Source organism: Carettochelys insculpta, chromosome 20 (genome assembly GCF_033958435.1).
Source record: "Carettochelys insculpta isolate YL-2023 chromosome 20, ASM3395843v1, whole genome shotgun sequence".
NCBI classification, from domain to species: Eukaryota; Metazoa; Chordata; order Testudines; family Carettochelyidae; genus Carettochelys; species Carettochelys insculpta.
In genome coordinates this window covers 354,077-379,691 of record NC_134156.1, presented here as the reverse complement: position 1 = coordinate 379,691, position 25,615 = coordinate 354,077, and the positions used below count along the sequence as shown (strand labels likewise).

Here is a 25,615-nt window from a genome sequence, read left to right as displayed (position 1 = left end):
TACGTCTACACGTGCACCCAACTTCGAAATAGCTTATTTCGATGTTGCGACATCGAAATAGCCGTCTACACGTCCTCCAGGGCTGGCAACGTCGATGTTCAACTTCGACGTTGCTCAGCCCAACATCGAAATAGGCACAGCGAGGGAAAGTCTACACGCCAAAGTAGCACACATCGAAATAAGGGAGCCAGGCACAGCTGCAGACAGGGTCACGGGGCGGACTCAACAGCAAGTCGCTCCCTTAAAGGGCCCCTCCCAGACACACTTTCATTAAACAGTGCAAGATACACAGAGCCAACAACTAGTTGCAGACCCTGTATATGCAGCACGGACCCCCAGCTGCAGCAGCAGCAGCCAGAAGCCCTGGGCTAAGGGCTGCTGCCCACGGTGACCACAGAGCCCCGCAAGGGCTGGAGAGAGAGTATCTCTCAACCCCCCAGCTGATGGCCGCCATGGAGGACCCCGCTATTTCGATGTTGCGGGACGCGGATCATCTACACGTCCCTACTTCGATGTTGAACGTCGAAGTAGGGCGCTATTCCCATCCCCTCATGGGGTTAGCGACTTCGACGTCTCGCCGCCTAACGTCGATTTCAACTTTGAAATAGCGCCCAACACGTGTAGACGTGACGGGCGCTATTTCGAAGTTACTGCCGCTACTTCGAAGTAGCGTGCACGTGTAGATGCAGCTTGGGTAACCTAAACCTTTGCTATGGTGTCACAGGAGAATTTAAACAAGCTGATGACCAATCTGAGAAGCACTCATCCTCACTTTGTGCGATGCCTCATTCCCAATGAAACAAAAACCCCCGGTAAGAAGCTCTGGTGCACAGGGATTTTAGTGAGATGTAACTTCCCTTGGGGCTGCACAACAAAGTACTGACTCATGCTGGGATTTGTTAAGGTGCCATGGAACATGAACTTGTACTACACCAGCTAAGGTGTAATGGCGTACTGGAAGGGATCAGAATTTGCAGAAAAGGATTCCCCAGCAGAATTATTTATGCAGATTTTAAACAGAGGTAAGACTCATTTCATAACAACTTTATCTAGTCATTGCAGCACCCAGCACATTCCGTATTTATAGAAAAAATTTAGGCTCAGATTGGTGTAGTCCAAAGAGAAGAAAACAGACTACACTTGTTGTGGGGAAGGGTTTGTACTGGGAAGTGGAGTGGCCATGCCACTTGACTTTCATGATGGGTCTGTTAGTGAGAACTCTCAACAGGGAATTCATGGGAGGAAAAAGTCATGGACAGAGACATGACTAGTGCATCAAAGAATTGTAAGCGATGTGAGCATCTTCATATTTTGTTTTCTCATACAGATACAAGGTTTTAAATGCTAGTGCTATTCCAGAAGGACAATTCATTGACAGCAAGAAGGCTTCAGAGAAACTGCTAGGGTCCATCGATGTTGATCACACCCAGTATAAATTTGGTCACACCAAGGTACAGGCACTCTTTGGTTCAAATACTGTCTATTTGTACTATATGCAGTATGAAAGTGATGTTCTGTAACACTCTTCCTCAAGGTATTCTTCAAAGCAGGACTTCTGGGTCTTCTAGAGGAGATGAGAGACGACAAACTGGCACAGCTGATCACCCGCACACAGGCCATGTGCCGTGGCTTCCTGATGAGAGTGGAGTTCAAGAGAATGCTGGAAAGGAGGTAGCAGTAATGTGTGTCTCATCTCTGGGGTCTGTGCACAGGCCACAGAGGTGAAATTAGCAACATTGTAGGTTGCACTCCTTTTCTCTCAGGCTGACTTACCTCTCATTAATCCACTGGATGAGAGTGTGAGAAAATGTGCACACAAATAATTTATTTGCCGACAAATGCAGCTTCACATTGACCAGGAAAATGTTGAGCAAGATTCACAAGGGGACAAAGGTGCCCTTCACAAAACAGAGGAAGACCCTGAATACCGGGCAGGTAAGAGATCCAGGTTATAATCCTCACATTGGAGCATCATCCTGGAGCCCAACTTGGAATGCAGAGCCACCACAAGGAGCAGTGCAGCAATAAGGAGGGCATGGTATTGTACTGCCATACTTCTGCTCTGATGCCTGCAGAGCTGGGCCCTTCGTCAGCTGATGCCACTCTCCACCTACCCAGCTCTGAAGGCAGCAAGGCAGAAATACAGTATTGCTACCCTTGATTCTGTGCTGCTACAGTTGGACCTCCCTGGTCTGGCATCCTCTGGACCAGATGGGTCCCAAATATTGGAATTTGCTGAACCAGATATGGTTCCCTGCTGCCAGTTGCTTGGACTGCCTGACTCAAATTCTGTCTGGATGTCACCATGCCACTAGTCCCAGCCAATCAGGCTGCCTGCTAGGCTGCCTCAGCCAGCCAGGCTGCCCTGGTACCCAGCCCTGGTGAAGGCTGCCGCAGGCCCCCGGTTCCACAGTAGTTGCCGCAATCCTGGCTGCCATGGCAGGACCAGGGGAAGGGGCCGCCACAACAGTGCAGAGGGCTGGGCTGCCATTCCCTGGGTGTGGGTCCCCAGCTCATCAGCCATACTGCTTAGCTGCTGCTGGACTGCCATTCCTTGGCCCTTACTGTGGTTCCCTGGCTGATGTGAGGCAGCTCCCCCATCACTACCTGGCCCTGCCAGCAACTCCTCTGCCACTGCTGGGCTGCTGCTCCCCAACACCAGTGGCAACTTCCCAGCCCCAGCTAATCCAGGGCCACTGAGCTCTCTGGGCTAGCAACATCCATGTTCCTGCAGGACAAGAGAGTACAAGATTTCAGAGGTGATACCTGTACTAGGAGGCCTCTGCCTCCAGAGGTGGGTGTCCAGCCAATAACTGCCACCCTCTGACTGTCCGGCTCTGAAGGTAGCATAGAAGGGTGGCAATACTTGACCACTCCTAAAATAACCTTTTGACCCTCTGCAATTCCCCTTTGGGTCAGGTCCCCTAATCTGAGAAATGCTGGTCTCCCTGTGAAATCTGTGTAGTATAAAACCCCACTGAAGACCAGATATCAAATAGGGGGAGACCAGATTTTTTGGCCCAGAATGCACTTTTCATGGTTGTGAATTTGGTAGGGCCCTAGTAATAAGCTATTCAGGCAGGAGACAGAGCAGGTCTCTCTTGCTGAAATTTTCCATTTAGTATAATCAGATAAATCGGTACAGAAACAGTCGCTAGACTCGAGCTCTGCCTTCTCCCAGTTGAGCAGAGTCATCAAGCTCCAGAAGTGTTGGTGGTCTTTGTCTGTGGTCTAATGACTAGTCACACTGTTAAAGAAAAAGTGTAATTGCTTCAACAGGAAGGAATAAGAGCATCATTTAGCTGCAGGTTACAAATCTTGCTGGAGAAAAAGACAAGGGTCCAAATACCTGCTTCATAGCCATTTGTTTATTTTATTTTCAGTTGAAAAAAGACTGCAATTTCAGATAGCACATGGAAAGAAGTGTTTTATTTGACTCAAAAGGAAATTTTCTGACTTTTTCCATTCACTGAAAATTCAGGTTCAGCCAAAACTGAATGATTTTATTTTTCAGAACGCCAGTGAACCAACAAAATAAGTTATATGTCCAGCTCTGTCTGGGAGTCTGAACTGTTGAAACTGATGTGCCAAGTAGCACAAAAATATAGGAATGTGTGTTCTAAACTGGGGTGGTCAGCATTAATTTAAACTTTCAGTTCGATATCTGTATGCTAAAATCCTTTTGGCTCCTCAGCATGTCAGTTACTCTACCCCCAACTTACAGAAACTCCAAAACACTCATCAGAGAGTGGGTCAGACAAGATATGGTGTACGAATAGGGAGTGAAAATTCCATCCCTGTGTAAGCATGAATCTACCGAGAACATACATGAATTCAACATGCTCATGTAGGACACCAAAAGTGGGTAGTGCTTTTTCCCTTTGAGTGGCCCCATTTGAACTCAAATGAAGCTACTTGACAGCATAAATAGTACTGACAATTAGTAGCATTGCAGAATCTGGCCTTTGGATTCATGCAATTTAGCCAATAACATCGACCATGTATTTTGATTGCATTATAGAGAGTCCATCTTCTGTATCCAATACAACGTTCGCTCATTCATGAATGTAAAGCACTGGCCCTGGATGAAGCTCTACTTCAAGATCAAGCCCTTGCTGAAGAGTGCTGAAGCTGAGAAGGAGATGGCCAACATGAAGGAAGAGTTTGAGAAAACGAAGGAAGAGCTTGCTAAGTCTGAAGCAAAAAGGAAGGAACTGGAGGAAAAGATGGTGACTCTGCTGCAGGAGAAAAATGACCTACAGCTCCAAGTGCAGTCTGTGAGTATCACCAATGAATTCAGGCCTTTTTGCACAGTAGAAGTTCAAGCTGAAGGTTCCAAATGCAACTTCCCATGAATCACCACATTAACTGTATTGGGCAGGGACGCTGGAGCGATTTACATAATTTACATAAGGGAGATATTATGGAAACCACTTCTGCCCTGGGGGCAACAGAAGTACCCTCCTATGCTCCAGTTCCAGGACCTCTGGCACTGGGATCAGTTTTTGGCCAAGATACAATATTTCCCATGTTTAAAATGTGAGGTATAAGAGAAAGTTTAGGTGTAGAAACAAAAGCCTATCATAACACTTCCAACCACGCATGACAGGTCATGCCCCACAACAATATAACAAGTGAATTTGGACAAGCAAAACTATATTCTTTAAACGCTCCTGCCTCTTGTATGGCAACTTAGGCTACATCTACACTACAGACTGTGGTTAGTGGCATGTAGGGTACAGCTTGTAGCTACATTGTGGAGTGTAGCTATGGGTGTCAGTGTAAGATTCTGGCAGAGAAAAGACAGTAGGAAAATGTTTCAGCTGACCTTCCTCTGCCAAAGTCTTACACACATCTGAAAGAAGTGTGCTGTGTAGATAAATCCTGGTTTAAGGCAGTTGTAGATCAGCCATCAGTGGAGAAGATCCCATGTTATGGTCTAGGTAGGGCTGCTCCACCCCTATAGCTCTACTCCAAAATGTAGTCTTTCCACACAGTCAAGGAAGCGGCTCCCTGAGACAGCGTCTTTGGTGGCCACCAGCATTGCAGGTTTTCAAAACGCACATTGTATACAGATGAATGAGGCCATTCTGTCCTCTCAGAGTTATTGTTTTATGCTGTCTGCAAATTCAGGCAATTGACATTGCATCAATTACACATGAATCATGTTTTCAACATGTTTTTTTATAACTACAAGGGCTAAAAACTTACTTTAATTTCCTTTATACTACAATTTTGCCATAATCCCATGATTCAATAATAGAAGCTTCACACATGAATTGATAGTGCTTATGGTTTCATCTGTCTCTGTTGTCACCCCCTAAAAATGATGAACTGTTGGGAAACTCATGGAGCAGGAGTTGCAGGATATGCATAAAAAGTTAAGAAAAGTAGACGAGTGCATGCTCACTAGATGATTTTTGGTTCTATGAGTCTGATTATGAAACAAGATCTTTGAAGGACTAGTCCTTAGGCTCAATTCATTACAAATGTCAAAAAAGCTACATCTTGCAAGAGCATCTGTCAGTAAGAACCTCATCGATTTCTGTGAGGCTCTGCGGGTGCAGAGTTCAACTATGTGAAGTCATATGAAGTCCTGGTCTCCAGGTGAGTGGATCCATTTGCAAGATATAACCACAAGTGTGATATGCAAAGTAAAGCCATAAATGAGCTACCTGAGGCCTAAAGATATTTGCCAACTAAGTCATTTATGGCTAGATATTTGCAAAATATTTGTTTACATTGCTGTGTTGTGGTGGAGAGACAGAAATTTCAGGCCAAATCGTTGTTTTTTGGAAGAATATTATGACTGACTGATAATAGGACTTAGAAATGGAAGTGTCATCCCAGCAGATGCAGTGAAAAACAAAACAATACGAGACAAGCAACAGTAAGTGTGTGTGTGTGTGGGGTATTATATACAAACCTTCTAGAAAAGATACTAATAATGGTTTCCTGGTTCCTCTGTAGGAAGCTGATGGCTTGGCAGATGCTGAGGAAAGATGTGACCAGCTAATAAAAACCAAAATCCAACTTGAAGCTAAAATTAAGGAATTGACTGAGAGAGCAGAGGATGAGGAGGAGATGAACGCGGAGCTGACAGCCAAGAAGAGGAAACTGGAGGATGAATGTTCAGAACTAAAGAAAGATATTGATGACCTTGAGTTAACGTTAGCCAAAGTTGAAAAGGAAAAGCATGCCACAGAAAACAAGGTATATGCCAAAAATCTGAGCAAACATTCTGAAATATGGCACTGTTGTTTCACAAACAAAAACATTTATTTTCCATTTTCGTTAATTACCTTTGTTCAACTCTAAAGGTTAAAAACCTCACTGAGGAGATGGCCGTCCTGGATGAGTCTATCGCTAAACTGACAAAGGAGAAGAAAGCCCTTCAGGAGGCCCATCAGCAGACCCTGGACGACCTGCAGGCAGAAGAGGACAAAGTGAATACACTGACCAAAGCTAAAACCAAGTTGGAGCAGCAAGTGGATGATGTAGGAACAATAACATGTGGAGAGAATACAACCAGTTTGAAGTCAGGCTTTTGTTAGCAGTGATTTGATGGCCTTTTTCTGTTTAGCTTGAAGGGTCATTGGAGCAAGAGAAGAAACTCCGCATGGACCTTGAAAGAGCTAAAAGGAAACTTGAAGGAGATTTGAAACTGGCCCAGGAATCCACAATGGATTTAGAAAATGATAAACAGCAGCTGGAGGAAAAGCTGAAGAAGTAAGTTTGGTTTGCAGGGGGCATCATGGTGCTGTGCAATTATGTTTGGATTTGGTTCTGCCACTAACTTTGTTTTGTGTGTGTGAAAAGGAAGGACTTTGAAATCAGTCAGTTCCAAAGCAAAATTGAGGATGAGCAAGTCCTGGGCATCCAGCTGCAGAAGAAGATCAAAGAATTACAGGTAAGTCATAGTTTCTTTCTCTTCTGGGCTTCAGAATGACTTCCCTTAGATTTGGTTTCAGGTACTCTCGGTCATACTGGCCAAGGGTTTGAAAAAACCCACACCCATGACTGATACGGGGAAGCTGTGCTGGTGAAAGCATAATTCTGCTGACATAGTTCTACTGGTGTAGTCCCCATAATGATGTCTTAGTGTTTTCTCATGTTTTCTAGGCCCGCATTGAGGAGCTGGAGGAGGAGATAGAGGCTGAACGTGCCTCTCGGGCAAAAGCAGAGAAGCAGCGGGCTGATCTCTCCAGGGAACTTGAAGAGATCAGTGAGCGCCTAGAAGAAGCTGGAGGGGCCACTGCAGCTCAGATTGAGATGAACAAGAAGCGTGAGGCAGAATTCCAAAAAATGCGTCGAGACCTTGAAGAGACCACTCTGCAGCATGAGGCCACAGCCGCTGCCCTCCGGAAGAAACACGCGGACAGCACAGCAGAGCTTGGGGAGCAAATTGACAACCTGCAACGAGTCAAACAGAAGCTGGAGAAGGAGAAGAGTGAACTGAAGATGGAGATTGATGACTTGGCTAGTAACATGGAGACTGTCTCCAAAGCCAAGGTACAAAGCTGCTTGTAGAAAACAGCGTCATTGGAGCTGAAAAGAAAAGAGGATTTATTTAATTATATCCAATTTAGATGTAAAAGAAGGGTAAAAGGTGTACATATAGTTCGATGGGTTGATGTTTAGTAATAATATAATGACAACAAATGAGTACTTTTTGTTTGTAAGCCAAGAACCAAATGCAGGTCTGAATACAATCTGAGGTTGACAGTCAATGTTTCGGTAGGAAAGAAGCCTGCAAATCAAAGGTGTCTCTATCTATTTGTTAAATTAGTATCAGGGTAGCATGAAAGACATTCAAAATTATTATTACACTAAAACTTTATTTAAATTATTAAAATTTAAATAATACCAGAAAAAAATTAAAGCTTTTGGCAGATTTATTGTCTCAACTTGTGATCTCAGAATAGAGCAGAGCCAGACGTGTAGTCTCTTTTCTTTATTTCATTTCACACCTTGCAGGCAAATCTTGAGAAGATCTGCCGTTCTCTGGAAGATCAGCTTAGCGAGGTTAAGACAAAAGAAGAGGAGCACCAGCGCCTGATCAATGACCTGAACACTCAAAGAGCTCGTCTACAGACAGAAGCAGGTGAGACGCTTCAAGATAGAAATTTAGTCAGTCCATGCTTGAGAATTGAGATGCTTCTGAATGGTGGACTTCCTGCTGTATGGTTTAGAATCGACCTTAATCTATGCTAAGTCCAGTTCTGCTGATCCTGGGCTTCATTGTATTATGGACTGACCTCTAATGGATAAGTTGTTATTCCTGAGGTCCACAGTTATATGGGAGGAAAAAAATTCTAAGTCCTATGGCGTCCAAGGTTCTGAAGACAACTTTATTGTCAACAGTAAAAGGAAGCAACCAAATCTCACTGCAGAGGTACCATGTTATTTGGGCATGTATAGCACAGGCTTGCATTTTAGTACCACGAGGTTGAGCTGAAACTTGCATGGCTGTGTAGTAAGCTGCAAATTTCCACTCAACCCTGAAACGCAAATCCATGTTCTACACTGTAATCAATATAAGTACAAGAGGGAAATGATTGTGATACAGCTACAATTTCCCCATTTCTCAGACATCTGTCTATATCTCTCCTTCTATACATAAGTATAAAGTCATAGAACATGAGTGTGTCTACACTAGAGAGTTTGTTGACAGAAGGGGCCTTCTGTCAACATAACTCAGGAAGCGTCTACAGAACTTCTCAACAAAACTCTGCATTTGCCTCGATTGTGTTTTCCCTCAGAAATCTGAGGAATAACACTGTTGACAGCATACTGTCAACAGAAGCGCAGTGTAGACATGTCTGTTGACAGCAATGGCTTATGGTTGCTGGGCAGCCCTGTTTGCAGAGCTGCTGTTCTGCTTTCTGTCACCGGAGGGGAGTGCAGTCTGACAGTTCTCTGTCAACGGAGTAGGTTGTGTGCAGCAGCAGCAACCTGTCGACAACGGTTCTGTCAAGATTTCTCTGCCGACTGTAACTTCTGTCAACAGATCCTTCTAGCGTAGACGTGGCTTAGAACTGGTTGGACACTCAAGAGGTGAAGGAGTCTAGTTCCCTGCCTTCTCGGCAGGATCAAGCATCATCTGACCATCCCCGATAGCTGTCTGTCTAACATGCTCTTAAATATCTCCAGTGATGGAGGTTCCACAACCTCTCTAGATAATTTATTTCAGTATTTAACCACCCTGACAGGTAGGTAGGTAGACATTTTTCTTAATGTCTAATTTAAACCTCTTTTGGTGCAGTTTAAGCCATTAATCCTTGTCCTATCCTCAGAGGCCCAGGAGAATAATTTTTTCCCTCTTCCTTGTAACCTTCTTTGAGGTATTTGAAAACTGCTGTCATGTTCTAAGTCTTCTCTTTTCTAAACTAAACAAGCCCAGTTCTTTCAGTCTTCCCTCATGGCTCATGTTCTCTAGATCTTTAATTATTCTTGTTGCTCTTCTCTGGACCTTTTCCAATTTCTGCACATCTCCCTTGAAATGTGGTGACCAGAACTGGACACAGTACTCCAATTGAGGCCTAATAAACACTGAGTAGAGCAGAAGAATGACTTCTCGTGTCTTGCTCACAACACTCCTGTTAATGTATCCCAGAATCATGTTTGCTTTGTTTGGAACAGTGTCACACTGTTGACTCGTATTTAGCTTGTTGTCCACTATGACCCCTAAATTCCTTTCCACAGTACTCCTTCCAAGACAGTCACTTCCCATTCTATATGTATGAAGCTGTTTATTTCTTCCAGAGTGGAGTACTTTGCATTTGTCCTTATTAAACTTCATCCTGTTTACCTCAGACCATTTCTCCAGTTTGTCCAGATGTATTAATAATCATTAGAGTCTTGGCACAATGTCCAGATGGCTGAGATACTATCATATACTGACTGTAAACCACATGCTATGTCTAGTTTAAGGAAGGTAAGGGGCCCCAGTTTCCCCGGTGCACAGGCTCCCAAAATCCTTTAACCCAGTCCTAACCCAAGAGGCTGAAGGAACAAATAATGAGAAATGACTTATATATACGGAATATGAATATTTGAGTCTGTCTGTGAATCTGTCCATCTTTAGAGTCTATTCATTCAAGAATTCTTCCAAAATGATAAGAGGTAGGATCACCAAATTCAGTGTGCAACTTCCTCCTATCATAACTTAAATCAAAGTCGGGAAGGGGGACAGAGTTCAAGAGCAGAGTTCAAGGGGGACAAAGGGGGGGAAGAGTTCAAGAGCAGGGACAGCTATGCTCCGAAATGAGCACTGGAGACAGCAGGTGTGGGGAACAGTTATACTGCAGAGTGACCACATGGGTTCAGCTGCATCATTAAGAGAGTGGCCAGCTGGTGCCATGGCTCTCCATATTGTTGGCCACCAGCCATAGGTAAGGGACCTCTCTGCTGCAACCACTCCCCACCCTCAGGCAATGCTGCAAGGAGGTTGGAGCCCTGCTTGTCAGCAGCGCTAACAAGTCAGCCCCCTTGGGAGAAGCATTGGGGCTGGGCAGCACAGGCATGCACGTGGGCATGCACGCGGGCACACACACACACACACACACACACACACACACACACACACACCCTGCACGAGCTGTGGGCCAGGGCTAGAAAAAGCTACTAGAAAAGGTAGGGAACAAGAGATTGGCAAAGTTTGGTTAACACAACAGGAGTTTCTTGTAATCTAACACAATATTTGTCTCATTTGTTAAAACAAAACATTGTGTACACCATTTTCAGTTGAACCACATTAAAGCACTCTTATTTTGTCCTTTTCAGGTGAATTTGCACGTCAGGTAGAGGAAAAAGATACCTTAGTTTCTCAGCTCTCAAGAGGCAAGCAGGCTTTTACACAACAGATTGAGGAACTGAAGAGACAACTGGAGGAGGAAATAAAGGTGGGTATTGTCTTGATGTTGAGGTTGGAGGTTTCATTTGATGTCTGATCCGTGGTCTACAAAGGTGTATACACTTTAACATAATATAAAATTATACAAGTTTGGAATCTCGAGTGGGATAACACCTACTAAGTCACCCAGCACAGTTGTTGACAATGCAGGTAAATTTTTTTGCAGTGTATTTATATACATATATCCATCAACTTTAAATGTCCCCAAACACTGCTGTTTCTAGGACTCCTTCCACTGAAGGAGCTCACTGTCGGGAGGATTCCAGGATATTTATCTACATCATTCTCCTACTCCTGTTGCTTCTCCAGGCTAAGAACGCACTGGCCCACGCCCTGCAGTCTGCTCGCCATGACTGTGACTTGCTCCGGGAACAATATGAGGAGGAGCAGGAAGCCAAGGGTGAGCTGCAGCGTTCCCTTTCCAAGGCAAACAGTGAAGTTGCCCAGTGGAGAACCAAATATGAGACAGATGCCATTCAGCGCACAGAGGAACTGGAAGAGGCCAAGTACGTGCTGGGGTGGAGAACTGGGAGAGGCCAAGAACTAAATGAACAAATTTGAAGAGGCCAATGACCTACCAGGAGGGGACCAGAAAAGGCCAAGAATGTGGATTTGGGAAGGGTGACTGGAGATGCACCATATCCATTTAGTGGGCTGGGTTGGAAAATAATAAATAGGCACACTGGGTTTCCAGAGGGTGTTTATTCCATATATAATGTGTGTGCGCTGAAGGAAAAGGGATTATGAGAACCAATGTACTCCATATGAATTGGATAAAAGTGACTGAGGAAGGACCTAGATGATTTATGCACTGGGGTCAGAGCCTTGCAGAGATGACTTGTGCCGTCACAAATCTGGAAGCAGCTGCACTCAGTTTCCTTCATATAGTGGTCACTAAACAGGAGCTGAATTTATAATCTTCCAGGAAGAAGCTTGCCCAGCGTCTGCAGGATGCTGAAGAACATGTTGAAGCTGTGAATTCCAAATGTGCTTCCCTTGAAAAGACAAAGCAGAGGCTGCAGAATGAAGTGGAAGACCTGATGATCGACGTGGAAAGATCTAACGCTGCCTGCGCAGCTCTAGATAAGAAACAGAAGAATTTTGATAAGGTATTTCAGGCTCCAGCCTTGTGGGTGCCGGATGGCACACCCTCTTGTGATCACCCTTGCTTAGACTAAGGTCTGGTTGTATTTCAGGTTCTGGCAGAATGGAAGCAGAAATATGAGGAAACGCAGGCTGAACTGGAAGCTTCCCAGAAGGAGTCTCGTGCTCTCAGCACAGAGCTGTTTAAGATGAAGAATGCCTATGAGGAAACCTTGGATCAACTTGAAACTCTGAAGCGGGAGAATAAGAACTTGCAGCGTAAGCCCCCCAACCCCTCCCGCATCCCCACTGAACCCACAAACCCACTGAACCCATCTGTGTCTGTGGTATGGAACTGCTAAGGAGCTGTTCTCCTTGGGCCCTTTGTTTGACTATGTTGTTTGCATGCTACCCAACAGAGGAGATTTCTGACCTCACGGAGCAGATTGCAGAGGGGGGAAAGGCCCTCCATGAGCTGGAGAAAGTGAAGAAGCAGGTTGAGCAAGAGAAATCAGAAATCCAGTCCGCACTGGAGGAAGCTGAGGTACACACACCATTACTCACTGCCTTCCAGAGAGCAGAATCAGAAAGACTTGGAGCGGTGTCCTGTTGTAACATGGTGGGATACTTGACAGGGACACAGCGACATCACGTGCTGCGCTGCAGGCTATGGACTCCGTGTCCCAGCTGTACACAGCACTACATTCCGGTTTTGGGTAGCATTTAACACTGTATTTGGGAGGAAAATACTGTTTTTGCCCCTTTGTTGACCCTTCACTTGCTCTTGTTAAGGCTTCACTTGAACATGAAGAGGGCAAAATCCTCCGCATCCAACTTGAGCTGAACCAGGTGAAGTCAGAAGTGGACAGGAAGATTGCAGAGAAAGATGAGGAAATTGAACAGCTGAAGAGAAACCACATCAGAGTGGTGGAGTCCATGCAGAGCACCCTGGACGCTGAGATCAGGAGCAGAAACGAAGCCCTGAGGCTAAAGAAGAAGATGGAGGGGGATCTGAATGAAATGGAGATCCAGCTGAGTCATGCCAACCGCTTGGCTGCAGAGGCGCAGAAGAATCTGCGAAACACACAAGGAGTGCTCAAGGTACTGTAACCCTAACTTAACATCAACCTTACCATCAGGGGCTGCTTTACCTGCACATCTACTAATATAATTGATGTCATTATATGCAAGTAATGCCCCCCTGCAATTTACATTGGCCAAACTGGACAGTCTCTACATAAAAGAATAAATGGACATAAGTTAGACGTCTAGAATGGTAATGTACAGAAACCTGTGGGAGAGCACTTCAATTTCCGTGGACACTCAGTAACAGATTTAAGAGTAGCAGTCCTGAAACAAAAAAATTTCAAAAATCAAATGGAGAGAGAAATCTCCAAGCTGCAATTTATTTGCAAATTTGACTACATCACCCAAGGATTAAACAGAGCCTGAGAGCGGCTGGCCTCTTTCAAAAGCAGCTTCTCTGCCGTGAGTGTTAATAGCTCCCCATTAGACAATGGGTCACATCCCCCTGTCTGATCTGCCTTGTTTTTTCCTCTTTTGATACATACTATTGATAATGGGCCATTTCCATCTTGCTGAATAGACCTAGTCAGCTCTGGCCCTCCCTTTTACTGGGATCCCACTGTTTAAATACCCCTCTGAAACCCTCCCCCCACACTAATGCATCTGACGAAGTGGGTCTTTGCCCATGAAAGCTTATGCTCCAAAATATCTGTTAGTGTATAAGGTGCCACAGGACTTCTTGTTGTTCTTGAAGGTACAGTAAGTCAAACATGCCTGGTCCATAGCTCAGCTGACCTCCGCATTACTGAGGCTGATTGCGCCCCCATGTCACTGTTCTCACTCCTTTCCCAGGACACCCAGTTACACCTAGATGATGCTCTCCGAAGCCAAGAAGACCTGAAGGAGCAGGTGGCCATGGTGGAGCGCAGAGCTAACTTGATGCAGGCTGAAATTGAGGAGCTGAGGGCAGCTCTGGAACAGACAGAGAGGGCCAGGAAAGTGGCTGAACAGGAGCTTCTGGATGCAAGTGAACGAGTGCAGCTCCTGCACACCCAGGTCAGGCCCTAGTGTGAAAAGAAACCTACCAACACCAGAGCAGGAGACTGCTACATAGATACTAAAGAGCACATGCTGGGTGGACCTTGGTTAAGTGTAAAGCATGAAGCTGCAAGGCCATCCTTGATTTTCTTCCTGTTGCTCTGCTGAAAGGGACACAGGTGACAAAGGATATAATTGCAGCGATGTGATAGGGGGGCTCTCCAAGGCTGTGGGAGTGACTTCTGTGCCTCTCATAGAGCTTCCATCTTGTTTTGGAATGGTCCAGATTACAGCAATTGACACACACAGTTTATCCTGTCCTGGAGGTTAATGTTTGTGAGAGCCCTTCAGATATTTACAGCACATCACTGACTAGTTTTCCATGTTCTGTAGTGATCATTTGAAGAGAATTCCAGTCTAGGAGAATATGAATTGTAACCTATACATGAAATACAAATATTGAGCCCATGTCCTATAGTCAACAGTTTGGAAACATGTCTTTTCTGTCGTTGTGAAACAGAACACCAGCCTAATCAACACAAAGAAAAAGCTGGAAACAGATATTTCGCAACTCCAGAGTGAAATGGAGGAGACCATTCAGGAAGCACGTAATGCGGAAGAGAAGGCCAAAAAGGCCATCACTGATGTGAGTCTAAGGCTCCTTTCTTTGGAGAACATGATCCTCTTTTCACCTGAAATGGCTGGTTTTCTGAACTAGTTTTCTGTGTTGGCTTACTAGGCAGCCATGATGGCAGAGGAGCTGAAGAAGGAGCAGGACACCAGCGCCCACCTGGAGAGGATGAAGAAGAACCTGGACCAGACAGTGAAGGACCTGCAGCACCGACTGGATGAGGCAGAGCAGCTGGCACTGAAGGGTGGCAAGAAACAAATCCAGAAACTGGAGGCTAGAGTGCGTGTTCCCTGTAGTTTTGCATGCTGGAGCATATCCTATATCCAGTCCCAGTAAAACACCACAATGCTTTTCTCATTTCAGGTGCGTGAGCTGGAGGGTGAGGTGGATAATGAGCAGAAACGCAGCACGGATGCTATTAAAGGTGTTCGCAAATATGAGAGAAGAGTAAAGGAACTCACCTACCAGGTAAGGAGGGAGGTCCACTGTACTGTCCCACCCTTTTCTGGGGAACACAACTTATTTGCACCCGAAGCTTCTGGAGGTGTGGGTGGAGGGAGTTTTACTGTCATTCCCAGACAGGTCAACAGTTCACAGTTGTACTATGGAAAAAACAAAGATTTCACCAAGTGGTCATCTGAAAGACAATGTTAAAATATCAATGTTATAATCTTTATTACTCATCTTTCACATTTACCAAAAGATTTCATATTTCTCTTTAATATGAATGAAATAGACAAATGAGTGGTAAATTAATCACTTCTCTTGCATTGCAAATTTTGCAGACTGAGGAAGACCGCAAGAATATTCTCAGGCTCCAGGATCTGGTTGACAAGCTACAACTGAAAGTGAAAGCTTACAAGAGACAAGCGGAGGAGGCTGTAAGTATTGCTTTGAAGCTTTGCAGAAGGAAGATAGTCATCCTCTGATGGGGTAAAAACTTGGCTACCTGGAGCAGAATCATATTAAATAGTGCTTTAATATTTCTCTATATGTCACCCTATCTGAATCCCTGAAATTTGTTTGATGTCTTATGGTTTCTTTTTGCACAGCAGCTCAAATGCACAGAGAATTATTTTTTATTTGCCATTATAACGTCCCTTATGGTCACCTGGACAGGTTCAGAACACCATTTTTGGGTGAGGGCTTCCCAGACACAGTGCTGAACCCAGAACAATCAATCTGGGAGGTACAGTAAGCAAAATCTCATTCAGATACAAATAATGCTTTAAACTGAGATTTGTGAGAGCCAGAAAGTGCTATCACATTACCAAAGAACTCTTCTTACCCTGAGGCAGTAGCTGATGGACCTTAATCATGGAATAAATCAGTATTTGTGTATTCCAAGCAATGAGGAAGTTACCACATTTGTGTGTGGTCATAACAGCAGAGCTTGCATAGTCTTTGGCCTGAACCTGTTCAGTTTACCATTCTTATAAATTCTTTTGCATGGTAGTATTAATCTGGTGTGGTATTTACACTTATCTGTTTTCCAGGGATGCCTGCACACTTCTTGAATAACTGCTTGCCGGGTTTAAATTTCTACTTGGCTCACTAACAGTGCCAGTGGTTATTTTGATCTATAGCTGTTCCGCTTCATGCCTTATTTAACCCATTTCCAAGCATGATCTTCTGAATCCAGGTGTCTTAACATGGTTAATGCAACTTAACTGAGATATCCTCACTAAAAATGGTCAGTGAATGACAAAGCATGGGTCTTCCCCTCAGGAAATAATCACTTCCCCTCAAGTCCCAAATGTGGGGGAAAGGGAACTGTTAGCTTTTTGGTTTTCACAATACTCTCCATCCTCAGGAGGAGCTATCCAATGTCAATCTCACCAAGTTCCGCAAGATCCAGCATGAACTAGAAGAGGCTGAGGAGCGGGCTGACATCGCGGAATCGCAGGTTAACAAGCTCCGGGTGAAGAGCCGTGAAATTCACAAGAAAACTGAAGGAGAAGAGTGAAGATGTCACCGTGCTGCAAAGTGATTGAAGAAATGCACAAAATGTGAAACTTTGTCACTTTGCTTTGTAATTATTGTTTATTCTGTCTCCTATGTCTAGTAAATAAAGCTTGCATACAACAAACTGGAAGTAGCTTCTGTGTTTCACTAGCTACGTCTACACGGGGATGCTACATCGAAATAGCTTATTTCGATGTAGCGAAATCGAAATAAGCTATTTTGATGAATAGCATCTACACGTCCTCCAGGGCTGGTGCCGTGGACGTTCAACGTCGACGTTGGGCAGCACTACATCGAAGTAGGCGCTGCAGGGGAGCGTCTACATGCCAAAGCGGCCCACATCGAAATAAGGGTGCCAGGAACTGCTGCAGACAGGGTCACAGGGCGGACTAGCACTTCCGGGGCAACAGCTAGCCGCTCCCTTAAAGGGCCCCTCCCAGACACACTCAGCCTGCACAGCACGCGGTCTGCAGAGCCACAGGCATGCACACCCTGTCGAAGCAGTATGAACTCCCAGCAGCAGCAGCAGCAGCAGCAGCCAGAGGTCCACACACCCGCCCCTGCAGGAGCAGTGCTTGCCCTGCTCAGTGCTATGCAGGAGGTAGCTGACCACCTTTTACTCATGGAAGAGGAGCTGCCCCCAGGGGAGGAGGAAGCAACCCCAGACCCTGCTGCCCTCCGACCCCCTCCCCCTCCGCCACACACGCTGCCAGCTGTGGAGCTACCCCACGAGCACAGACTGGTGGGAGCGGTTGGTGCTCGGCAAGTGAGACAATGACCGCTGGCTCCAGAATTTCCGCATGAGCCAGCAGACATTCCTGGAGCTCTGCCAGTGGCTGACCCCTGCCTTACAGCACCAGGACACCTCCATGCGACGTGCCCTCACGGTTGAGAAACGGGTCGGCATCGCTGTCTGGAAGCTGGCCACTCCAGACAGCTACCGATCCGTAGGGCAGCAGTTTGGCGTGGGCAAGGCCACTGTTGGGGCCATCCTCATGGAGGTAAGAGGACCGGGGGGGGGAGCTCTGGGGGAGCCCTGGGGGGGGAGGGAAACCCTGGGGTGGAGGGCCAGACACACCCTGCACACCCCTCACTGGTGCTCTCTCATGTCCTTCCCCTGCAGGTCGTCCGCGCAGTCAATGCCCTGCTCCTCCACAGGCTCATGCGGCTTGGGGACCCGGATGCTGCCATCGCGGGGTTTGCCAGCCTGGGCTTCCCAAATTGCTTTGGGGCTCTGGATGGGACCCATATCCCCATCTGTGCCCTGGAGCACAGCGGAGGACACTTCAACAGGAAGGGCTAGCATTCGGTGGTCCTCCAGGCCTTGGTGGACAGCCGGGGCTGCTTCCTGAACATTTATATTGGCTGGCCTGGCAGCACCCACAACGCCCGGGTATTCAGAAATTCGGGCCTGTGCCGCTGGCTGGAGGCGGGGACCTACATCCCCCAGAGGGACATCCCTGTGGGGGACACCACCATGCCCCTCTGCGTTGTTGCAGACGCGGCATACCCCCTCCGGCCCTGGCTCATGCACCCTTACATGGGCCATCTCACAGCCAGCCAGGAGCGGTTCAACACACGGTTGAACCACGCGCGCCAGGTGGTCGAGCACACTTTTGGCCGCCTCAAAGGGCGCTGGAGGTGTCTCCTCACCCACCTGGATGCAGGCCCCACCAACATCCCCCAGGTTGTGGGCACGTGCAGTGCGCTCCACAACCTGGTGGAAAGCAAGGGAGAGGCATTCTTCCAGGGCTGGGCTGTGGAGGCTGGCAGGGCCGACGTGCAGCCACCCGCTGCCCCCAGTTGCCAGGTGGACCCCGAGGGGATCTGGGTCCGGAAGGCCCTGCGGGCCCATTTCGACCAGGCTGCGGGGTGAACGCTGGCAGACCACCCACTGCACCCCTCCATCCTCCACAACACTCCCTGCCCCCACGCCCACACCACAGAGCACCCAAGAGCACACCTCCCCCCACTTTTCTTGCAAATAAATGGACCTGTTTTTTGAAACCAAAAACAGTGACATGTCTTATTAATACAAATATATATATATATATATATATATATATATATATATATATATATAAAGAAAAAAAGGGGGGAACTATTTACATGGGGGGCAGGTACCATAACAGAACAGGGGTCCAACACAAAGTATATACAAGTAACGGGGCATATGTACAAAGGGAGAGGGGGGGGCCACATCCTCAGCCCCACACCGCTACTGTCCGGCGCCCAGGGTTGGAGGGCGCAACCCTCGCCTCGGCCGGAGCCCTGGCCGAAGCTGGGTGGGGGCCGGGCAAACTGGCAGATACGGCCGGAGGGTGTCTGCAGGCCCCAGGTCCCCCTCGGTGGCAGGCCCCAGGGTGGCAGACGGTGGTCGGCGTGGCGGGTGGAGTGGCAGGCAGAGCAGCGGGCGGCGCAGCATGGGGGGCCAGGTGTTCCGCTGTGCGCTCGAATGTGCACATGAAGGCCCCCCATGCCTCCTGGCGCCAGGCCAGCACTCACTCTTGGAGCTCCAGCTGCCGCTCCTCCACCCGCAGGCACCGCTCTGACACCTCCAGCTGATGCTGGAGGGTCGCGAGCAGCTGGGGGTCCGTGGCCGTCCTCTGGTGGCTCCGCTGACAGCACCGTCGTGGGGCTGCTCGGTGCTCCGCCAAGGGGCTGGCCTGCTGGGATGGCCCCGGTGGGCTCTCCGGGACCACGGACACCTCACCAGCGCTCTCCGGGCCCTCTGATGGTGCAGCTGCAGAACGCAGGGGGGAAGAAGAGTGGAGACAGCCATTAGTGTGGGCCCTGACCTGTGGCCCTTGTCCCCCCACCCCTCTGCTGCTGGTTCCCCATCCTCGTCCCCAGGAAATGCAGCTGCTGCTGCTGCTGCTGATGGCTGTCCCACCCCCCGCCCCCGGGGGACCCTAGGTTCCGCTCCCCCCGTCCCCAGGGATGGGGCATGGCGCTGTCCTGCTGGGGGGCAGGGGCTGATGCACTCTTCTGAGGGACATGCCACTGCTGTCCTTGGGTCCATGGTTATCTGGGCATGTGGAGGGCCCCGGTCATGTCTCTTGTCCCTGCCCCTTAACCCCGGGGGTACGCACTGCGGGGGTACATACCTGATGGTCCGCTCCCACGGTCGGGGGACATCCTCTGGGTGGACGCCCTGCTGGAGCTCCAGGACAGGATGGCGATCCAGAGCCCCCGTCGCTGGAGGAGTCCCCCTCCTCCTCCAGCATCCCAGGAGTGGGCTCCTGGGGGGTGCCCCTGGGGTGCAGGGCTTGCCTCCGGGGCAGACTCCGTCCCCGGGGCCTGCTGGGGCTCGTCGGCCGAGGTGTCAAGAGTGGCCGGGGAGGAGGAGGTGTACTGGGGGCCCAGGATGGACCTGATCTCCCTGTAAAAGGGGCAAGTGGCGGGGGCAGCCCCAGATCAGGTGGCCGCATCCCGGGCCTGGGCGTAACCCTGCCGCAGCTCCTTAACCTTACTCCTGACGCGGTCAGGAGTGCGGGCAGGGTGACCCCGGGCAGCCAGGCCCTCGGCCAGCCAAGCGAACGCATCCGCGTTCCGCCTCTTGCTCCCCATTACCTGGAGCACCTTCTCCTCGCCCCAGAGCCCCAGCAGGTCCCGGATCTCAGCCTCCATCCAGGAGGGGCCCTGCTGCCTCTTCCCTGGCTGGCTGGCTGAGAGCCCTGGCTCCCCTTGGGGGGGTGCCCTGGGGGTGCTTGGGGAGCTGGCGAGTGGCCATCAGTGCAGGGTGGTGGATTGGGGCTGCTGCGGGCGTGCAGGCTGGCCGCATGGCAGTGCTGCCACCTGCATGCGCTCTCAGCTTCCTGCACAGGAATGCAGGGGGCGGGGAGCTTTAAGCTGTGTCTACACGTGCATGCTACTTCGAAGTAGCGGCACTAACTTCGAAATAGCGCCCGTCGTGGCTACACGCGTCGGGCGCTATTTCGAAGTTAACTTCGACGTTAGGCGGTGAGACGTCGAAGTCGCTAACCTCATGAGGGGATCGGAATAGCGCCCTACTTCGACGTTCAGCGTCGAAGTAGGGACTGTGTAGACGATCCGCGTCCCGCAACGTCAAAATTGTGGGGTCCTCCATGGCAGCCATCAGCTGGGGGGTTGAGAGACGTTGTCTCTCCAGCCTGTGCGGGGCTCTATGGTCACCGTGTGCAGCAGCCCTTAGCCCAGGGCTTCTGGCTGCTGCTGCTGCAGCTGCAGCGGGGGATTCATGCTGCATGCACAGGGTCTGCAACTCGTTGTCGGCTCTGTGGATCTTGTGGTGTTTAATGCAAGTGTGTCTGGGAGGGGCCCTTTAAGGGAGCAGCTGGCTGTTGAGTCCGCTGTGTGACCCTGTCTGCAGCTGTGCCTGGCACCCTTATTTTGATGTGTGCTACTGTGGCGTGTAGACGTTCCCTCGCTGCGCCTATTTCGATGTGGTGCTGCGCAACGTCGATGTTGAACATCGACGTTGCCAGCCCTGGAGGACGTGTAGACGTTATTCATCGAAATAGCCTATTTCGATGTCGCCACATCGAAATAGGCTACTTCGATGTAGGCTTCACGTGTAGACGTAGCCTTAAGGGGCTGCTGTACGCAGCGACCATAGAGCTCAGGGGCTGGAGAGAGCATCTCTCAACCCCTCAGCTGATGGCCGCCATGGTGGACCCCGCTCTTTCGATGTTGCGGGACGCGGATCGTCTACACATGCTCTATTTCGACGTTCAACGTCAAAATAGGGCGCTATTCCCATCTCCTGATGGGGATAGCGACTTCAACGTCTTGCCACCTTACTTCGAAGTTGACGCGGCTACTTCAAAGTAGCCTGCCTGTGTAGACGCGGTTACTGAGTGCCTTTTGTGTTTAAAAAAAAAAAAAAAGAGGTGCTGGTACTCAGCCAGTTCCCCACCCCCTCCTCCCAGCTGCTATAGTGCTGATACTCACTACCAGCAAGTACTGTCACGAAAAAAGCACTGGCTTTACTCAATAAGTCTCATGTCTTATTTAAGTTTGCACACTTACATTTCTCTAACTACACATCTACTAACCACCACTACTGTACCTGAGATCGGCACCTCTGTAAGAGCATTTGCAAGACGGTGGACAAGGAGGAGGGGAATAGGTAGCCGGAATGCAACGCAGGGAGAAAATAAATTCTCTGAAGTTCATGCATCATGAAGTGGAATGCCTGAAAGCTCATCATCAACCCATCATCAAACTCCTATTATGAGGAGTTTTACCAACTGACCTGTGGATATTTGGAAAAGCAATGGACATGCTATGCCTTGACTTTAGCAAAACTTTTGATGAGGTCTCTCACGGTATGCTTGCCAAGAAGTTATAGTAGTATTGCTGGATGAATGGACTATATGTTGGATAGAATGCTAGCTAAATCTCTGGGCTCAATGGTTAGAGGTCAACAGTTCAATGTCTAATTGGCAGCTGCTATCAAATGGCATGTCCCAGGGGTTTGTTTTCAGTCAAGTTTTTTTCAGTATCGTCATTAATGAGCTGGATGAGTTGATGCACTCTCAGCAAGTATACGGATGACGCTAAACTGGGGGAAAGAGGTAGGTAAGCTGGAGGTCAGGGATAAGGTCCGAGTGACCTAGACAAATTGGAAGATTGGGACACAAGAAATCTGAAGAGGCTCAACAAGGACGAGTGTGGAGTTCCACACTTAGGACAGAAGAATCCCATGCATATCTAACCCAGTATCCTGCCTTCCAACAGTGGCCAATACCAGATGCCCCAGGGAGAGAGTGAACAGAACAGGTAACCATCAAGTGATCCTCTCCTATCATCCATTTTCAGCCTCTGACAAATTAAAGCTAGGGACACCATTACTACCCATCCTGTCTAATAGCCACTGATGAGCCTAACCTCCATGAGCTTAGCATGTTCTTTGAACCCTATTAAAGACCTGGTCTTCACAGCATCCACTGGCAAAGAGTTCCCAGGCCTGTGGTGGGCTGCGTGGAGAAAAGCTTCCTTTTTTTAGTTTAAAACCTGTTATCCATTAATTTCATTTGGTGACCCACCTAGTTCTTATGTTATGAGAACAAGCAAATAACTTTGCTTTATTCAATTTTCCCCCAAGTCATGATTTTATAGACTTCTATTATGTCCTACACTCTTAGACTCCTCTTTTCTAAGCCAAAAAGTCCCAGTTTTTTTAATCTCTCCATCTCTTCTAAAAGATGAAAAGCTGAATATAAGGAACAGTGTGCACTTGTTTCCAAGTAGCCTAACAGCCTAGTGGGAGCATTACCAGCAGATGGAGGGAATTGAGACCACATCTGGAGTACTGCATTCAGTTTTTTGCCCTTCTCCCCAAAGGATGTTGAGAAATTGTGGGGTCCAATGAAAGGGAATGATAATGATTAGGGAGATGGCACACGTGACTTATGAGGCGAGATTGAGCGAACGGGTTGTTTTTTAGTCTACAGAAGCAAAAAGTCACAAGACATTTCACAGCAGCCTTCAACTACCTGAAGTGTGGGGTTCCAAAAAGGATGGAGGCAGGATACTCTTGGTGGCAGATGATAGAACAAGGAGCAATAGTCTGAAGTTGCAGTGTGGGGAGGTCTAGGTTGGATATTAGGAAAAACTATTTCCCTAGGAGGGTGATGCCTAGGAAGGTGCTGGAATTTCCATCCTTAGAGGCTTCTAAGGCCCAGCTTGACAAAGCCCTGGTTGGGATGATTTAGTTGGGGTTGGTCAGGCTTTGAGTATGAAGTTGGACTACATGACCTCCAGAGGTCTCTTCCAGCCCTGATCTTCTATGATTCCAAACTTTTGAGCTACAGACCTGAGGAGGCGCTCTGTGGACAAGGTAGTCAGAGTGTCTAGAAATAAATGCATTGCATCTTCCATCTTCAAAAAACAATTGCAGGTTGGTGTTGCTGTCTTTTCACAATACATGAGATTTTTGGAGCCACACAAAAAAAATTGGACAATATTTAACTGAAAAATGCAGATTTGCATTAATTGAAATATTTCGTGATGTCATACTGAATTCACTCTGTTTCCATCAAAACTATTTTAAAGGAAACATTTCATTTTTGCATGTCAAAGTAACTTTGTTTTGAATTTTATTTTATTTAATTTTGAATTTTATTTTATTTTATTTACACACGCGCGCGCACACCATGACTGCTCTGGGCAGTGGGCTGGGTGTGGGGCAGGCAACATGTAGTTGAATCACATGCCATATTCCACTTAATGTCAACAAGTGGGAACCTTTAATCCTGTGGGCAGAGGCAAAAATCCCAGCAGACCCCTGAACTTTTCATTCAGTCCTGGTGGTGGGTGGGTTGGAGTGTAATGGCAAATGTACATCTTGTGGCCTTGGTTCAGCTGAGACACCTAAGGAAGTGTCTGTTTCTCAGCATGTCTCCCTGAAGTCAGTGCGGGTACCTGTCTGCTTGCAGTTAGGCATGTTCTGAAATGCTTTGCTGAGCCCAAGCCAAGCAGGATGCTATGGAATTTTGTAGCTGCTTGTTTTGTAATGTCTGTGTGCTGCACCTGGGGAACTCTGGAGGATCATATCATCCAGGCCAACCTGCTCCTGGAGGCCTTTGGCAACTCTAAGACAGTAAGGAATGAGAACTTGCACTTTGTGAGTTCAGTTCAGTTTCCTGTTTGAAATAGGATGCCCACGGTAGCTGCTCAGCCCACACCATCTGTGCTGATTCAGGTTTGCATAATTCAATAGGGCAAATTCATGCAGATCCACTTTGGGACCAGCGGGAAGCTGGCCTCAACAGATATTGAGATTAGTGAGTGGCAGCAAGCAATTCTGGGCAGCATTTGAATAGTCAGGGTAAAGAATTTGCTTGACACAATAACTCTGGCTCTTTTCCCATGAGCTCTCCTGGAGAAACCCCTAGTAACATTTCAGCTGGCTAGTGAAAGAAGCTATCATATTTTTACCAGATTATGTCTAATAAGAAGCCTGAGGTCACTGATGAGTGCTGGCCCTGTGTTGTTTAGTTGGATAGCATTAGATCCATGGAACCATTTTCCTGGGCCTGGGGCCCCCTTGTAGGATCCCAGCCTTGCCCCCCAAGCTGCAGCCCTGCTTCTCTCCTGAGCGCTGACGTGGTGGGAGGAACAGACAAGACTAAGGGAAGAGAGTGGGAGGTAAAACATTGGGTGGGGCCCACTGGGTTTCAGCACTGCCACTGTAAAAATGTCACAGCACCTGCACCCACCTCACTTCCAGCCTGCACCTCGCCCGCTCCCTCCAATCACTCAGCAGCCCGATAACCCTCCACACGCCTGGAGGAGCTCAAAGTCAACCTCGCCTTGAGACACTGACCCCACTCACGCATCTGAGGAAGGGGGTCTTTGCCCAGGAAAGCTCATGCTCCAAAATATCTGTTAGTCTATAAGGTGCCCCAGGACTTCTTGTTGCTCCCCCAAGTCACTCACCGCCAACCCTGAGACCCACCCGTGACAAGCCCCCGGTCACTCCCAGCCCCCCCGCCCCCGGGACACCCCACGCTGGCGAGTGGCGCAGGCCGGCCGGCTGGGGGCGCGGCTCGGCTCAGCTCTGTTCGCTCCCGCTGCAGCGCCCGGCGGCGGCATGTCGGGCCGGCGCTGCCAAACGCTGTACCCCTTCTCGGGAGAGCGGCTCCGGCAGGGGCTGCGCTTCGCCGCGGGGGAACTGCTCACCCTGCTGCAGGAGCCGGACGGCGGCTGGTGGGAAGGGCAGACGGAGGACGGGTTGCGCGGCTGGTTCCCGGCGAGCTACGTGCAGCTGCTGGAGGTAGGAGACTGGCGGGGGGCGCGGGTCTGGGGGGCAGCGGTGAGGGGCAGCGCGGGGTGGTGGTGGTGGTGGTGGTGGTGGGGAGGTTGGAGGGTGCCGGGGTGTACGTGGTGTTGGAGAAAGTGGGAGCGGGGTGCATGTGGGGAGAGGGGGAGCGCGGTGTTGGGGAGGAGCGGAGGATGCTGGGGCCAAGGGG

The 25,615-nt window shown here is 48.6% G+C and overlaps 2 protein-coding genes across 9 annotated transcripts in view; both read left to right on the top strand.

Annotated features, from left to right (window-relative positions):
• The window catches only part of LOC142023673 (myosin-1B-like), a 29,000-nt gene extending 12,218 nt beyond the window's left edge, over window positions 1-16,782 (top strand). For both annotated transcript variants that reach the window (XM_075014871.1, XM_075014872.1), the window contains exons 18-40: window positions 725-812; window positions 905-1,022; window positions 1,328-1,451; window positions 1,535-1,671; window positions 4,022-4,277; window positions 5,971-6,213; window positions 6,321-6,497; window positions 6,584-6,729; window positions 6,820-6,910; window positions 7,123-7,512; window positions 7,978-8,104; window positions 10,786-10,904; window positions 11,225-11,421; window positions 11,841-12,024; window positions 12,112-12,277; window positions 12,418-12,542; window positions 12,791-13,099; window positions 13,877-14,080; window positions 14,583-14,708; window positions 14,802-14,972; window positions 15,057-15,161; window positions 15,479-15,574; window positions 16,507-16,782. In XM_075014871.1, coding sequence (XP_074870972.1) covers window positions 725-812; window positions 905-1,022; window positions 1,328-1,451; window positions 1,535-1,671; window positions 4,022-4,277; window positions 5,971-6,213; window positions 6,321-6,497; window positions 6,584-6,729; window positions 6,820-6,910; window positions 7,123-7,512; window positions 7,978-8,104; window positions 10,786-10,904; window positions 11,225-11,421; window positions 11,841-12,024; window positions 12,112-12,277; window positions 12,418-12,542; window positions 12,791-13,099; window positions 13,877-14,080; window positions 14,583-14,708; window positions 14,802-14,972; window positions 15,057-15,161; window positions 15,479-15,574; window positions 16,507-16,659 — 3,852 coding nt within the window. In that variant the 3' untranslated portion in view covers window positions 16,660-16,782. The remainder of the gene's footprint in view (window positions 1-724; window positions 813-904; window positions 1,023-1,327; window positions 1,452-1,534; window positions 1,672-4,021; window positions 4,278-5,970; window positions 6,214-6,320; window positions 6,498-6,583; window positions 6,730-6,819; window positions 6,911-7,122; window positions 7,513-7,977; window positions 8,105-10,785; window positions 10,905-11,224; window positions 11,422-11,840; window positions 12,025-12,111; window positions 12,278-12,417; window positions 12,543-12,790; window positions 13,100-13,876; window positions 14,081-14,582; window positions 14,709-14,801; window positions 14,973-15,056; window positions 15,162-15,478; window positions 15,575-16,506) is intronic.
• An 8,416-nt stretch (window positions 16,783-25,198) lies between these two features.
• Window positions 25,199-25,615, top strand: part of GAS7 (growth arrest specific 7) — a 161,682-nt gene continuing 161,265 nt past the window's right edge. For 6 of the 7 annotated variants that reach the window (XM_075014664.1, XM_075014662.1, XM_075014663.1 and 3 more), the window contains exon 1: window positions 25,199-25,419. In XM_075014664.1, coding sequence (XP_074870765.1) covers window positions 25,237-25,419 — 183 coding nt within the window. In that variant the 5' untranslated portion in view covers window positions 25,199-25,236. The remainder of the gene's footprint in view (window positions 25,420-25,615) is intronic. The other variant, XM_075014670.1, reaches the window with a different exon arrangement.